General features: G+C 35.1%; 1 protein-coding gene across 1 annotated transcript; it reads left to right on the top strand.

The window, feature by feature from the left end:
- Positions 1–5185: 5185 nt before the first annotated feature.
- LOC143228430 (uncharacterized) lies at positions 5186–11213 on the top strand (the record flags this gene model as incomplete). The annotated part of the gene is made up of 2 exons (XM_076459693.1): positions 5186–7576; positions 10514–11213. A coding segment is annotated over one exon (1341 nt), but the record flags the coding sequence as incomplete, so codon positions are not given.
- Positions 11214–15907: the final 4694 nt, after the last annotated feature.

The raw sequence follows: 15907 nt of genomic DNA, 5'->3' as shown, positions 1-15907 counted from the left end.
ATTGTTTGTAAGTTTGTAAATAAATCATTATTTGTAATAAGCATTATTATAAATTGTATTGTTGTTTCTAATTAAAATATATTTTTGTTGAGAAAGAAATTTGTGTGTATTAATCTTATTGGCAAATATAATCAATTTGATACATATTAACATTTAGTTAACTTCTAAATTCAGATTTCCAATTATTTGAAACAGTAATACATAACGTCTGGAACATGTCTTCGATTTATGTTAAGGTCGGGACGTCATGGAACGATAGTAAAGGATTAGTTTAGTTTTTCCTTAACGTGGACTGACATCATTTACACCAGGTAATTTAAAAGAATGTGCTCAATGAATGGTCGTTGTTACAAAGTTTCTGTAAATGTGTTTGTTCTTGACCTTTTCTGGCCCAGTCTTCTGATTCTCTCTCTTCATTCTTTCATCTTTTTATTTTCCATCTTGTTATTCTTTTTTCAGTTGTTTTATCATTTCTAATAATGTTCCACTTACAAAAAATAAAATTTGGGGCTCGATTCCCTGTGGTGAACAAAGTACAGATAACCAACAAATATTTGAATATGAATGATTGGCACCTGTTTATTGTCTAAGGTTTTCACGAGTGGTTTAGTGGTAAATAAGACTGTCGAGAAAAACGGTATAATGCTGGAACTCTAGTTTAGATACCCGCAGTAGGCAGAGCACAGATATCTCATTGTGTAACTTTGCATTTAAGAACAACAAACCAAGAAACTTTTATTAAAATTTCAGACCAACAACCAATTTAGTAGTGATAATAATTACAGCAGAGTGTGTGACCTTATGACATAACATTCTGCAGAGCTCCTGACATCACATTTGGTTTATGGCAATTTAGGTATGTATTTATTAACATGAACTACACATAAATCCGGTGGTGGATAACCATTTTGAATGTGTTTCAGTAGGTGCAACTGCCTGTTCAATAAGAAGACCCCACTGGAACATTCAGACAAGATTAGCTTAAAAGTTGTATCACCATGTTAAGGCATTGGCCTCCCGAACTGTTGTCTAGTTTTTTTTTACTCAGGTCAAAATCAGAAGATACTTTGAAATACTTTTGTTATCAAAATTCTGAGGAAAAGCCAACTGGCTGTAGTAGGATTTATAAAGTTTTATTATTATTATTAATTTCCTGTTGTTCTTGTTAATTCATTTATTTTATTTGACACTGATTGTAAGAAGTAGAGTAATAAAAGCTAAACAATCACTCCGACAATGTAACATTAAGTTAAAGAAATAATACGATGACAGCTGCCATGAACTGTTGAGTTGTAGTAAACAATCCTGAATATTGGATACAAGAACTTAAAATAATCACATTGTCCTCGTAATCACTATGTATGATGAGATGTGGGACAATTGTAAGGACCTAACTTTCAAACCTTACAGGGATTTCTTTTCCTAAATTGGCATGGAATTTATGAATCTGTTTGATACCAAGGTTCAGGAAAACTGACTGTGGGAGAAGATGGAACATCAAATAATCGAACAAGGAACGGTCTTCTTGCTAGAAGTTCGGACGTGTGCGTGGGAACCTCTGTCAGGATAGATTTTTTTTATATTATAATCTTTCCAAATTCTCAGACATTTATTTCATAAAGCTCAAATATCCGGGATAATTTTGTCGTGCTAGATGACAGGAATGTTAAGGCTAACTGATGAGTCAGGTGTCTTAATGCAAATATTTCTGTGCAATAAAGCACACACTTGATAACAAAACGTAATTCTTATTTAGAAGCATGGGATACTAAAGCAAATATTTTATATTGTGTGTTTTCGATTAGTTAGTAAAAAGAAGGAAAGTTCATTCCGTTGAATGATAGATAGTGAACTGTTTTATTTCTATGGCCACAAGTTCTACAAGTAAAACTTGTACCGGTTCCACATAAATAGTAACCAGACTAACTACACGAATGAATACTGCATCGTAAGAATAAGATATAAGATTTAGTTTGCTTATTTTTGTGCTTTTACTGTGATTCTTGTATCTCTAGTATTTTGAAGAAAACCAAACTCAAAATTTATGATGCTGAGCTTTCAGTATTGGAGTCTCACATGACATACTTTCCCACAGTATATAACTATCTATGAAATTCCTAGTATTTTAACCAAAGTTCCCATTTTGAACTTACTAAGTCTGGTTGATATTGAGGTTGTATGCCAAATTTATCTTCACTTATTACTTTTTATGACTTGACCAGTCAAGAAACTTATCTGTTGTTATATTGTGTTCTGTTTAGCTTTCTGTGTTTGTTTGTTTTTGAATTTTGCTCAAAGCTACACGAGGGCTATCTGACCTAGCTGTCCCTAATTTAACAGTTTAGGGCTAGAGGGAAGGCAGCTAGTTGTCATCACCTACCGCCAACTCTTGGATTACTTTTTTACTAACGAATACTGGGATTGGCCGTAACATTATAATGTCCCCACTGCTGAAAGGGAGAGCATGTTTAGTGTGATGGGTATTTGAACCCAACGTTCTCAGGTTACGAGTTGAACGAACGCCTTAACCCACCTGGCCATGCCAGGCCAGCTTCCTGTGTGAGGGAAAACTTTGTGCCTGCTTTCTGATTGGTCAACTCCAGAGAGTGAGATTTGTGATTGATGAATTCATTGTGATATTTGAGAAGAGCAGATGGAGTATATACCGAAGGAAACAAGATTTGATGATCTTTTTGTGTTTTAATCACATTTCTATCCCTTCTCCTGATCACATGATTTAATGTTACATAAATTGTAATAACACCTTATTATATTTTCCTCTCCGACTTTTTCACCTGAGCAATCAAGCAGTCTTGGGTTTTGTTCAGAAAATAGCATTTATTTTGTTTTAAACTTAAATATTTTGTTTTGTCTCTTTCAATCCACTCGCAACAAATCACTTTTCCATCTACGAACAACTTGTTTTTGTGAGGATCAGGTGACATTTTGCAGGTATGTCCTTGACTTACCATAAACAAATTGTTAAAGTAAGTACCCTAATAATTAATCTACAGTATCATTTTATATTTTTCTAGCCATTTTTCTACATATGTCCTTTGGTGGGACAGTGGTAAGTTTACGAACTTAAATGCTAAAATCTGGGACAGTGCTATATACAGGAATAATTTTGTGATTGAGTCGATACACTCTTTTACACTTCCTGTGGAAAATTCGGTGATCCCCTTTTGAAACATCCCTTTTAACTAAAAGAATGGTTACTACTATCAATACTTTGAATGTGGTTTGATTATTCAGTGTTGCACAACCTGGTTGTAGTGTTCATTACAAGTAGGCCCAGTATGGCCAGGTGGGTTAAGGCATTCGACTCATAATTTGAGGGTCGTGGGTTTGAATCCCGTTGCACCAAACATGCTCGCTTTTTCAGCCGTGGGGGTGTTATAAAGTAATGGTCAGTCCCACTATTCATTAATAAAAGAGTAGACTATGAGTTGGCAATGGATGGTGATGACTAGCTGCCTTCCCTCTAGTCTCGCACTGCTAAATTAGGGACAGATAGCCCTTGTGTAGCTTTGCTAGAAATTCAAATCAATCAGGCAGTCATTACGAGTATGAGTAATACATCTGTGTAAATATGCATGATTCTATCCATAAAACAGTGCTACCTTTTAGATGTTAGTGTTTTCAATAAATATTTCTATCTATTGGCTGTCATGTCTTCATTATATTCTGTAATGGAAAGAAGCTGTAGTTTGTACGTGTATAATAACTTGAAAGCGTTTATTATTACATTCACCGTCTTATCAGTTTGTAAACAATATGAAGTCATTGATAAGCTGCGATCAGGTGTTTTATTAGACTGTTTGTTTTTTAATTTCATGCAAAGATACCCAAGCCTACTTGCACTAGCCATCCCTAATTTAGCAGTATAAGAAGGGGGCTAGTTATCACCACCCACCACCAATGCTTGGACTACTCTTATACCAACGAATAGTGGGATTGATCATAACATTATAATGTACCTGCGGGTCAAAGAGCAGACGTGTTTGGTATGATGGGGATTCAAACTCGTGACCCTCAGTTACGAGTCGTGTGTTTTAACCACCTGGCTATGCCAGGCCTATTAAAGATGGATCAAAGGCTGTTTTCTTGTGATCTTATTAAAGCAAGCTTCGTTAAACCCTCATAGTGTGATTTAGTATCCTCACGAGTTTTCTGGATGCAGAAGACATTACAAAACGTTCTTAAGTCCAGGTAAGAAGTAGTCTGTTTACAAAACGTTCTTAAGTCCAGGTATGAAGTAGTCTGTTTACAAAACGTTCTTAAGTCCGGGTATGAAGTAGTCCGTTTAGAAAACGTTCTTAAGTCCAGGTATGAAGTAGTCCGTTTACAAAATGTTCTTAAGTCCAGGTATGAAGTAGTCCGTTTACAAAACGTTCTTAAGTCCAGGTATGAAGTAGTCCGTTTACAAAACGTTCTTAAGTCCAGGTATGAAGTAGTCCGTTTACAAAACGTTCTTAAGTCCACGTATGAAGTAGTCTGTTTACAAAACGTTCTTAAGTCCACGTATGAAGTAGTCTGTTTACAAAACATTCTTAAGTCCAGGTGTGAAGTAGTCTGTTTACAAAACGTTCTTAAGTCCACGTATGAAGTAGTCCGTTCAAGAGGAACCTAATTAATGATTAGAACTTTCTTTTATCTATAATTTGATTATTTTTGCTCATTTCTTTGTGTCTATAGCCAAACAAATTAGTTGAAATTATTTTAAGAACAATAACAATGTTAAAGTAGTTCACATTTCTAAATATATTATCTAGGGTGATTTGGATACAACTTTATGCAAGTTTTTTTCTAAGGTTCTAATTGGCTAGAGAATGGTTGGTTTGGAAGCTGTTAAGCTGGAGAAAGATGGAGTTTGTCTTCTGAGTTGATTTTATTCACGTAGACATATATCTGTCGTTTGGTAATAAAGACTTGTTTTATCGTAAACATCGAAGTCATTTCGTTCCAGAATTGATTATATTTATCTGGTATATTCATGTAGCGTTGCAGACCACCAACATCACTATGGTTTTTTTAATCGGTAATCAGAGCTGTTCTTTAAACCAGTGACGATCAACTGAATGCATTTAACCAGTAATACTACATGTACTTGTGTAGGACTTTGTTTAAATGGTATACCTAGGTGTACGTGTGCAGGGTTGTGTTTAACCAGTAATGTACTTGTGTAGGACTTTGTTTAAATGGTATATCTAGGTGTATTTGTGCAGGGTTGTGCTTAACCAGTAACACTAGATGTACTTGTGCAGGGTTGTGTTTAACCAGTAATACTACATGTACTTGTGTAGGACTTTGTTTAAATGGTATATCTAGGTGTATTTGTGCAGGGTTGTGCTTAACCAGTAACACTAGATGTACTTGTGCAGGGTTGTGCTTAACCAGTAATACTACATGTACTTGTGTAGGACTTTGTTTAAATGGTATACCTAGGTGTACTTGTGCAGGGTTGTGCTTAACCAGTAACACTAGATGTACTTGTGCAGGGTTGTGCTTAACCAGTAACACTAGATGTACTTGTGCAGGGTTGTGTTTAACCAGTAACACTAGATGTACTTGTGCAGGGTTGTGTTTAACCAGTAACACTAGATGTACTTGTGCAGGGTTGTGTTTAAACAGTAACACTAGATGTACTTGTGCAGGGTTGTGTTTAAACAGTAACACTAGATGTACTTGTGCAGGGTTGTGTTTAACCAGTAACACTAGATGTACTTGTGCAGGGTTGTGTTTAACCAGTAACACTAGATGTACTTGTGCAGGGTTGTGTTTAACCAGTAACACTAGATGTACTTGTGCAGGGTTGTGCTTAACCAGTAACACTAGATGTACTTGTGCAGGGTTGTGCTTAACCAGTAATACTCGGTGTACTTGTGCAGGGTTGTGCTTAACCAGTAACACCAGGTGTACTTGTGCAGGGTTGTGCTTAACCAGTAACACTAGGTGTACTTGTGCAGGGTTGTGCTTAACCAGTAACACTAGGTGTACTTGTGCAGGGTTGTGCTTAACCAGTAACACTAGGTGTACTTGTGCAGGGTTGTGCTTAACCAGTAACACTAGGTGTACTTGTGCAGGGTTGTGCTTAACCAGTAACACTAGATGTACTTGTGCAGGGTTGTGCTTAACCAGTAACACTAGATGTACTTGTGCAGGGTTGTGCTTAACCAGTAATACTAGGTGTACTTGTGCAGGGTTGTGCTTAACCAGTAACACTAGGTGTACTTGTGCAGGGTTGTGCTTAACCAGTAACACTAGGTGTACTTGTGCAGGGTTGTGCTTAACCAGTAACACTAGGTGTACTTGTGCAGGGTTGTGCTTAACCAGTAACACTAGGTGTACTTGTGCAGGGTTGTGCTTAACCAGTAACACTAGGTGTACTTGTGCAGGGTTGTGCTTAACCAGTAACACTAGATGTACTTGTGCAGGGTTGTGTTTAACCAGTAACACTAGATGTACTTGTGCAGGGTTGTGTTTAACCAGTAACACTAGATGTACTTGTGCAGGGTTGTGTTAACCAGTAACACTAGGTGTACTTGTGCAGGGTTGTACTTGACCAGTAATAATAGGTGTACTCATGCATCCTTCCTGAAAGTGTTCTATTTCAAAAGTAAATAAAGTTAAGAGTAATAAACATTTTATTTGTTGTTTCTGAGTTTCATGTGTTTTTCTGTGTTTACGCTCTAGGGTGCATAACTCTTCTCATGATTCATGGTATGTACATGTTTACCAACATCACGTCAATACAGTTTGCAATGTTAGTGTCTACTACTACCTGATTAACAGACAACACCTTACTGTATAGTGATGTGAGTGTTCAAAGTCAGTGATCCATCCAGGCAGCATTTGGCTTCCTTTCAGAGAAAATAGAAAAAATTCACTTTATTCTCAGCTTATTTTCAAATCTTGCTTGTATTCCAAGATAGTTGTTGTCTGTTTTTAACCAAAAGGAGAACATTCCCTTGTGATAAATTAAAAACTTTTTAGTACAAAAACCACTTCTTGATGTGTTCACTTGAGATATGTTAAGGACATGATTGTAAGGAAGTTTTGTATCATTTAAGATCCTCTTAATATCCATGTGCTGTAGACAAGATGTCATCCTAAGTTAAAAAAACAAAACCAAAACCTTGTATAGCTATTGGTCACATACATCCTGATGAAAAATTTCATTTTGTTTTTCTCTCTTTTTAGGTCTCATGTTATTTACATAGTTTTATGAGTTAGTTTCCTTTAACTCTTTTTCATTTGTATGTTAAACATGTTTTTTTAATTGAATGGAACCACTGCCTCAAGGTTCTTCAAATAGATGTTGTAGGATAGTTTGATAAAGTAACTTAGTAAACAGTGCCACTGAAGTTAAGAGACTTTCACTAGAGGTACTACAAGAATAACACTAACCCATACTTTTTAAATTTATATTTCTTTGCAGTTTTGGAACATGTACGCTTATGAAAATTGTCCTAATGGAAAAAATATGTTTGAAATCTTAAATATTTTGGGTATAAAAACAAATATCCATGAGCTTGCTTAGTACCATTATCATATACCTTCTGAAGAAACTGGGGTAAGTGGTATATTTTCCTTGCTAAGTGCATAACTTGGAATTTTTCTGTCTTTTTTTAAGTGAATCAGTGGTAAATATATGGATTTGTGGTGCACAAATCCATGGTTCAATTCTCAACAATGGACAGAATGCAGATATCTTATTGTGTAATATTGCACAGTGAAAATAACTTATGAAGTACATTCTGTGGACTATAAAGAACAGTTACATTCAGGTTAACTTGAAGATGACTTAATAAGGCTGAAACGTTGTTCTGTACATTTTTTAAAATTAAAGTTTGAATACCCATACCAGCCGTCTTGATGTCCACATACTGATCTCTGGATGTGTATCATTATCATAAGTACATATGCCTTGGAATCAAGTATCATAAAGACATTAGGATAATAAGTTAATTACTGTTGAAATATGGAGATATAAATTTACAGTATATCTTGTCAGCCTCTCAGTGGTATATCTGTGGACTTACAACACTGAAAACCAGGTTTCAATACCTGTGGTGTAGTTTTGTGCATAATTACAAACAACAATATCTTGTAAGTTATGTTGGATTAGTTTTTTTTTTACAAAAGTAGGAATAACTATTTTTGTCGTCCTTTATATCCTTATTTAGTTTCATTCACTCAAGTGTTTATGACTCTGCAACCTCACTCTTACAGGTAATATTTTCTTTGATCTGTGTATTCCATGGTGTAATCAATAACTGAACTTGTTTATCAAACGTTTGCCCTTAAAACTCTTCATGCAACCATGGAAGTAACATCCTTTAAGTTCTTATGTAATTATGGTATGTATGTAATCTATCACTGTAGCAAGGGTTAATCTTCACTTTATCAGAAGGGGAATATGTGATGTCCTGTTTTATGGAGCCAGGCATTACCAACAATGGATTTATTTGGTATGGGTTCATAACCTTGTATAAGTGTGAGACTGATTTTCTGAGATTGGAGAAACTTGATTCAAACCACTTCCTGGAATTCTAAAGGCAATAGCAGTCAGTTTGTAGAGCTACTGGCATGTACTGTTTTATGTGAAATTGGCCTAAAATACTAAACATATAAGAAACTCCTAGAGATGTGGGAGAGAAGCCCTCGCTGTCTGTTAAAGTTGATAAATAGGCTGTGGGTAGTTTTTACAGATCTGAAAATCGAGAATGTCATTGATACATTTGCTGTAATTGTTTTCTGTCATTGATACATTTGCTGTAATTGCTTTCTGTAATTGTTGTACTTGATTTCTGGATTTTTTTTTAGTTGGAATGCATACATGAGGGTGAGCATAAGCAAGTATTTGATTCAAATAGTGAAGGTGATATTGAATCCAAAACTATCAGGAAAATATAAATATTGGCTGGCTTCTTTTGATTATTTTACTTAGTCAGGGATACATACCTGTGTCCTAGTGAAGGTGATATTGAATCCAAAACTATCAGGAAAATATAAATATTGACTGGCTTCTTTTGATTATTTTACTTAGTCAGAGATACATACCTGTGTCCACAAATATCATAAACAACCTGATATGCCTTAGGATACAAACAAGAGAAAAACATTGAAAGTATTTGACCCAAGGTAAATATTGATTTGGTAAAGCCAGTGTGAACTAGTTGGATCAGTTAAAATAACTGTTTATGTAGAGCTGGTAAATTTTGATTTACCAATCCTCATAGTTGAAAACATCCATCAAGGCTATTAAATTAACAAATTCTGGGACTCAGTAGATCACATTCAAGATGGCTACCACTTCAAGACTAGTGGAATTAGTAATTAAACATCTTGGCCATATCAATTAGATGTGATGTCAAGGGGGTCAATTGTGTATAACATCAGGCATCAAAAGTCAAACAGGTATATCTTGAAACCATTATTTCTTTTATTATATAAACTATTTATAAAATGTCTATAAGAGACAGGTGTTATCTCTTCAGTACTTCTAGGGTTAAGAAATTATCATTTTTATCATGCTAGATTTGATTTGAATTTTCTATAAACTGTCCAGCCAATGAACACATTTCATTTCTTATACTTACATTGTACTCTGCTTTACCATGATAGCACATTATTTGTTGATAAAAAGTACCTTAAGAGATGGTGGTAGATAGTATTGACAAAATACCTTTCTTCTTGTTTCTTACTGCTAAATTAAGAGTGGATAGCTAAGATAATCCTTATGTAGCTTTGCATAAAATAAAAAAAACAAACCGGTTTTCATAAAGGAGTGGGTGGGAGGTGTAATGTAGTTTGGCCAGAGAGTAATAACGGACTCATTTTAAGAAAAAGATTACGGATAGCTGTCATATGCCTGTAGCTACAGAGACAACTTTATTTTTTGTGAGGGTGAGTTATGCCCTAAGCTGGACCCAGGATTGACCATTATCCCAGTCAGTTACTCTCCCATTTCTTCTTATATTAAATAATCTTTTTACCCACACTTTATCACCATGTCTTGTCTTTTATTTCACCTACAACAAACCCCACTACACTTGACCTTCCACACACTCAAACCTCTAGTTTTTCAGTTATCGAGCACTTGTATGCTATATTGCCTCTGTGGTAAACTTGAGGGCTTATAACACTGGAAACTGGGGTTTGATACATGTTGTAGGCACAGCACAACTAGCCCATTGTATGTAGCTCTGCACTTAAAGGTTCAATTTTAGAGCTTAATGCAGGTCTTGTGTTTAAATAAACAATCATTAAACAAGGTAGAATAATAAAATGGTTTTCTCCTAAACATGAAGCCCTACATGAAAAATGAGCAGTAATGATTTTATATCAGGCAATAGTTGTATTTATATCAGACAATAGTTGTATTTATATCAGACAATAGTTGTATTTATATCAGGCAATAGTTGTATTTATATCAGGCAATAGTTGTATTATAATTCCCCGAACAGCTAGAAATTAGTAAATGTAATCTTTTATTTATTCAACTCAGGGAGGAAAGTTCTACTTCTTGGAGCATGTTGGATATCCATTAGATTCATGGAAGTTCAGAGTACAACAGTTGGTTCAACCCATTTGGGAAGTTTACTTGTGTGGATGTCAGCTGACCAAAAACATATCTCAAGATGTAGAAAAGATTGGATTCTCTCACTTATCTCATTGTGTTTCCTATCATTCTGAAGTTCTTTTTATTTTTCGGCCTCATGTTGTTGGTATTGCTACAAAATAACTTTTGGATTAGTTCAGTATTAATATAGCTTTTTAAAAAACTGTGACCAGTAGCCTGCTATTAACTTGTATATTTTCTCTTATAACACTACTGACAACATTTGCTGGTAGATTCTTAATCTCCAAAACTATGGTTACATTGTTACATAAATAATGTTTAAACATGTAACTTTAAACAATTGATTAATGTAACGTACCTTATTATGACTGTTTAGCAACAAGTTTTTAAACTTTGTTCAAAAGAGTTTTATTAAAATGTTAAGTGCTTTTAATTGTTGTCTTTTCTTAATATTTGACAGCAGAGTAAGGACATTTGGATTTGTTTTTGTTTTTTTTATTAATGGATAAATAAACTTTACTTGTTTCAAAAGCATGTATGTTCTATTATCAGTAATATCTAGTAATGTGTTATTTGTAGACATTAGTGTGATATAATAAAGAAACTCTGTGAGATTTCAGTTGTACTTATGATAGTGACAAAATTTATTCACCATAAGCCAATATAATATAGCAATTATATTTTCAAAGTAACATTTTATCATTTTTATATCACAGATCAACTTTTATATATAACCAACTTCAACTTCAAAGTGTTTTAATATGAAAAGTGCTCAACTTAAACACGCCACTTTTACATTAAATTTGAGAGAAATGAAGATTTGTTTTCTTGTCACAGTATGTCACCATAACTATTAACCTTTAAATTGCTGTCTTGTTTTTATACTGAGCACTTCAATAGGTGCACTGTGTTGTATAATGCTGTTTTATGCTTTGTTTTTTTGGAGTTAAGCACAAAGCTACTGAATGGGCTATGTGTGCCGTTCCCACCATGAGTATTGAAACTTGGTTACAAACAGTGTAAGTCTGGAAACATACTGCTGTGCCACTAGGAGGCCAAGTGTCTGTGTATTTTTTCTTATAGCAATGCCACATCAGACTATCTGAAGTGTCCATTGAAGAAATTCAAACCCCTGATTTTAGCATTGTAAATCTGAACATTTACAACTGTTACAGTGGGGGACCTATTTTATGCTTTTGTGTTTCACTGTACTAAATACAAATAACTGACCTCAACGTGTGGTAAAGTTCCTCATTTTCAAAGTGAACTACACAGATCTCATCAGTATTTAGTAGGATTAATTGCAATATTGGTGACATTTTTGTATAGATTTTACTGTGGATCCTGTAATAAGCCTACAGGAATCTTGACTCGTAAACAGCTTAGAAAAATGGACTTGAGATGTTGTTGGATTCCAACATCATTAGTATTCATAAGGTCACATAAAACTGAATAATAATAAAGATACACTGGTTGTTACATATCAGGTACTGAATGGTGGTGGAACATTTATTAATATGAAGTATAAGTAATAACTAAAATCAACCATCCATAGTGCTGAAAATCAAATAAAGAACTCTCTCATAGAATACCTAAATATTAATTAAAGGTTCTGAATACTGCCTTTAGTGACCATTGCAATACATCAATCTAAGTAGAGGCTAAATTTCTTAAAGTGTGGTGATGTTCTGATATCGTATGAGATATGCTATCCAGAGAACAAAGATAATTTTGGAAACACAAGTGGACAAATAAAACTAGCATTATTTTAAAACAGAGTGGTCTGGTAATAGGATTAATTTAAAACTTAAATGGCTGCTGGGACAGAGATTTCCATAGTTATCTGAAAATTATCCAAAATCGTATGGAAACTATCATTTTAAGTCTCACGGGCTTCTGGTGTACTTTTCGTAATCCTTAGCTTGTCTTTGCTAATGTTCAAGAGAGATAAAACTCGAGTCATAACTTCTAAAAGTCTTTGAACAACCTCTTGGGATGATAATGATCCAGCTCCAAGAGACATGACAGTAAAATAAAGAAAAGCAAGAATAAATTACAAAATAATTATTGTAGAATGTAAACTTTATCTTAGGTGGAGAGACAGTCGAAGAATGTTTGTAACCTCACATGCAATTTTAAAAATTAATACTAAATGGATGCAGAACCTCTACATGAAAACTTAAAGTACCCGAACATACGTAACTTAAAACACATATTCGTCATTGTCATAGAGATATAAAGTATGAGGATATTGCATGTCACCCTTAGCCTTATTTCAGAGTCTTCATTGACCTGAAATTTAAATTTAGTATTACTTGGCAAATTAGAACCTAAGCACAATATGGCAAGTTCCAGTAATTGTTTCCTCTTGTTACAACCACATCAATGGACACACAGAGCCAGGCATTGCCAGATGGGTTAAGGCGTGCAACTCGTAATCTGAGGGTCACGGGTTCGTATCCCCGTCGCACCAAACATGCTCGCCTTTTCAGCTGTGGGGGGCGTTATAATGTTACGATCAATCCCATTATTCCTTGGTAAAAGAGTAGCCCAAGAGTTGGAGTGGGTGTTGATGACTAGCTGCCTTCCCTCTAGTCTTACACTGCTAAATTAGGGACGGCTAGAACAGATAGCCCTCGAGTAGCTTTGTGCGAAATTAAAAAAACAAACACATTTGGAACTTTTGCCGAAAATATTGTAGAATGGAATCACAGCTTGCAATAGTTAAAATATCTAAAGCCGTTTTACTTAGAGTATTTGTTTTTATTCACAAATATTTAATCTAAAATATGAAGTTCCTTATCCATTGACATCCAAAGTTCTGAAATAAATGTTCATTTCATTAGTCATTAGTTTATAAGTAAAGGTTTTGTTAGACATGAGACAACTGCTTGTTCATTGATGTTTACAAGATGTTTTTTTGGTATAAGGGTAACATAAAGTGTTAAATAGGAGAAGATTCTGGAAACACTTTCTGAAAAGACAACGTAAAACGACACACAACGAACGATATGAACAGTTATGAGTTACTAACTTTAGTGCCTAGAGCAGGGTGGCCAAACATGCTTAACGTAAGATCCACATACGATAAACTTATGTGTTTGGGAGCCTCGAGACATGAACACATATTACACACACGTTTTTATTATTACATAAATAGTAAATATCTGGTCAAATATGTAGAACAATAAAATTAGAGATATTTTAATCATCTTACAAAATTTTAGTCTTATCATAATATTTTTCTAACACAAACAGACATTGCTACAATTATCAGGCTATTTACTGCTAGTAGAGGTCTTGTGAGTTTCCATCTTGGTTGTGAGTGGTTGAAATTCCGGCTGATATGTTGTCAAGGCTGTACGAATCAGCTTCGTCAGGTGTTGATTTGTAAGGATTGCACGATGCTTCATCTTCACAAATTTCATTACAGAGTACAGTGATTCGCAGCAGGATGTTGTGCTGAAAACTGAGATTAGTCACAGACTGGTTTTCTTCAGTTCAGGATATTTTATTTCTGGAACTTGCTTCCAGAACTCAGTTGTAGAATGGGATTTATGGATCATCTTTAGACCCAGGTCCTCCTATAGTTCTATTAGTTCCATTTCCACAGCAGATGATTCTGTAACCAGAGGATCAAGAATTGGACAACCATCAATGATCACATCAACCATGAATGGATTTACAAGAAAGGTGAAGCAGGGCTTCAGCTTCTGCAAGTCATCAAACCTGTCTAGGAAATTATCAAACAGTTCTTGTAACTTATCTTTGTATTCTTCAAGTTTGTGTTCTTTTATTTCAATATCAGGGATGTATTTACTCTCCTTTTGAAATTGTGAAACTAACTGAAGTTTCTTAACAGTATGTCTTATTTTATTTTGAAAACTGAAAATTGTCTGAGTAAGATCAGTAACAATCTTATCCTTCCTCTGGAGTACCAAGTTGAGAGTTTGTAGATTATTTATTATATCAGTAAGGAATGTTTGTTTGTTTTTGGAATTTCGCACAAAGCTACTCGAGGGCTATCTGTGCTAGCCGTCTCTAATTTAGCAGTGTAAGACTAGAGGGAAGGCACCTAGTCATCACCACCCACCGCCAACTCTTGGGCTACTCTTTTACCAACGAATAGTGGGATTGACCGTCACATTATAACGTCCCCACAGCTGCGAGAGCGAGCATGTCTGCGACGCGGATACAAACCCGCGACCCTCAGATTACGAGTCGCATACCTTAACGCGCTTGGCCATGCCGAGCCGCATCAGTAAAGAACATTAGATCTTGCATCCATTATCATTTTCCAGTTGAGGATAAAATCTTTTATTTTCTTTAAAAAAAGTAATAATAGACTCCAACATGGAGTCTATTTAATACATTTCTGGTTGACAGCCACCTCACAATGCAGTAGAAAGAGACATCACTGGGTTTATCTTCAAGTTTCAGTTCTTCGATAAAATGTTTGAACTGTCGGTGGGTCTTCCCATTTAAGCGTATGAAATTGATAATTTCAAGAACAAGTTCCATAACATCTTCATACTTGAAGTATCTGGCTGCCAGGTGTTCATGATGAATAATGCAATGAACAGGGAGAAACTCTGGAAAGCTGGGATAACTTTTTGTTAATGCAGTTAATCCTGCATTTTTTCCCACCATTGCAGATGCTCCATCTGTTACAACACTGACGACTTTTTCCTGTGGTATATCAGCATTTGTTAAGGCTCTGTCAAACGCATTTTTAATGTCAACACCACGAGTTGTTTTTTTTCGTGCCACTAAGCCCAACATATCTTCTTTCACAGTTACATCAGAGGAAACATGACGAATAAATACCGCCAGTTGTGGGTTGTCTTGTATGTCTGTAGATTCGTCAAGGGCTAAGCTGAATGCAAGGGAATTCTTTAAATCATTTTGCCTGCAACATCAGCACTGATATGGGAGATGCGTATCTCTGTAGTGTTGTGTGAAGCTACTGTTTGTGTTATTTGGATCTAACACTGGAACTTCAGCTATATTCTTTTAACAAATTCACCATCAGGATATGGACGTTTAGCACGAGCAATATTCCATGACATAACAAAACTAGCTTCAGTCATTATATCAACTTCCTTACTGAACGTTGCCAACAGTCTCTGCTGGCTATTTAGTGATGATTTTAACTCAGTTTACTTGATGTTCTGTAATTAAGATTTAGATAATAAAGAGGTCAAAAGTTTTTGTGATTTGTTTCATAGTGGCGTTTCAAGTTACTAGCTTTGTAATGACTGTGTAACACATTGCAGATAAGACACCAAGATTTACCTCCTTTAACAGTGAACACAAAAT

The sequence above is a fragment of the Tachypleus tridentatus genome, chromosome 10, assembly GCF_004210375.1.
Source record: "Tachypleus tridentatus isolate NWPU-2018 chromosome 10, ASM421037v1, whole genome shotgun sequence".
Taxonomy (NCBI): domain Eukaryota; kingdom Metazoa; phylum Arthropoda; class Merostomata; order Xiphosura; family Limulidae; genus Tachypleus; species Tachypleus tridentatus.
This window is presented reverse-complemented; position numbering and strand designations above follow the sequence as displayed.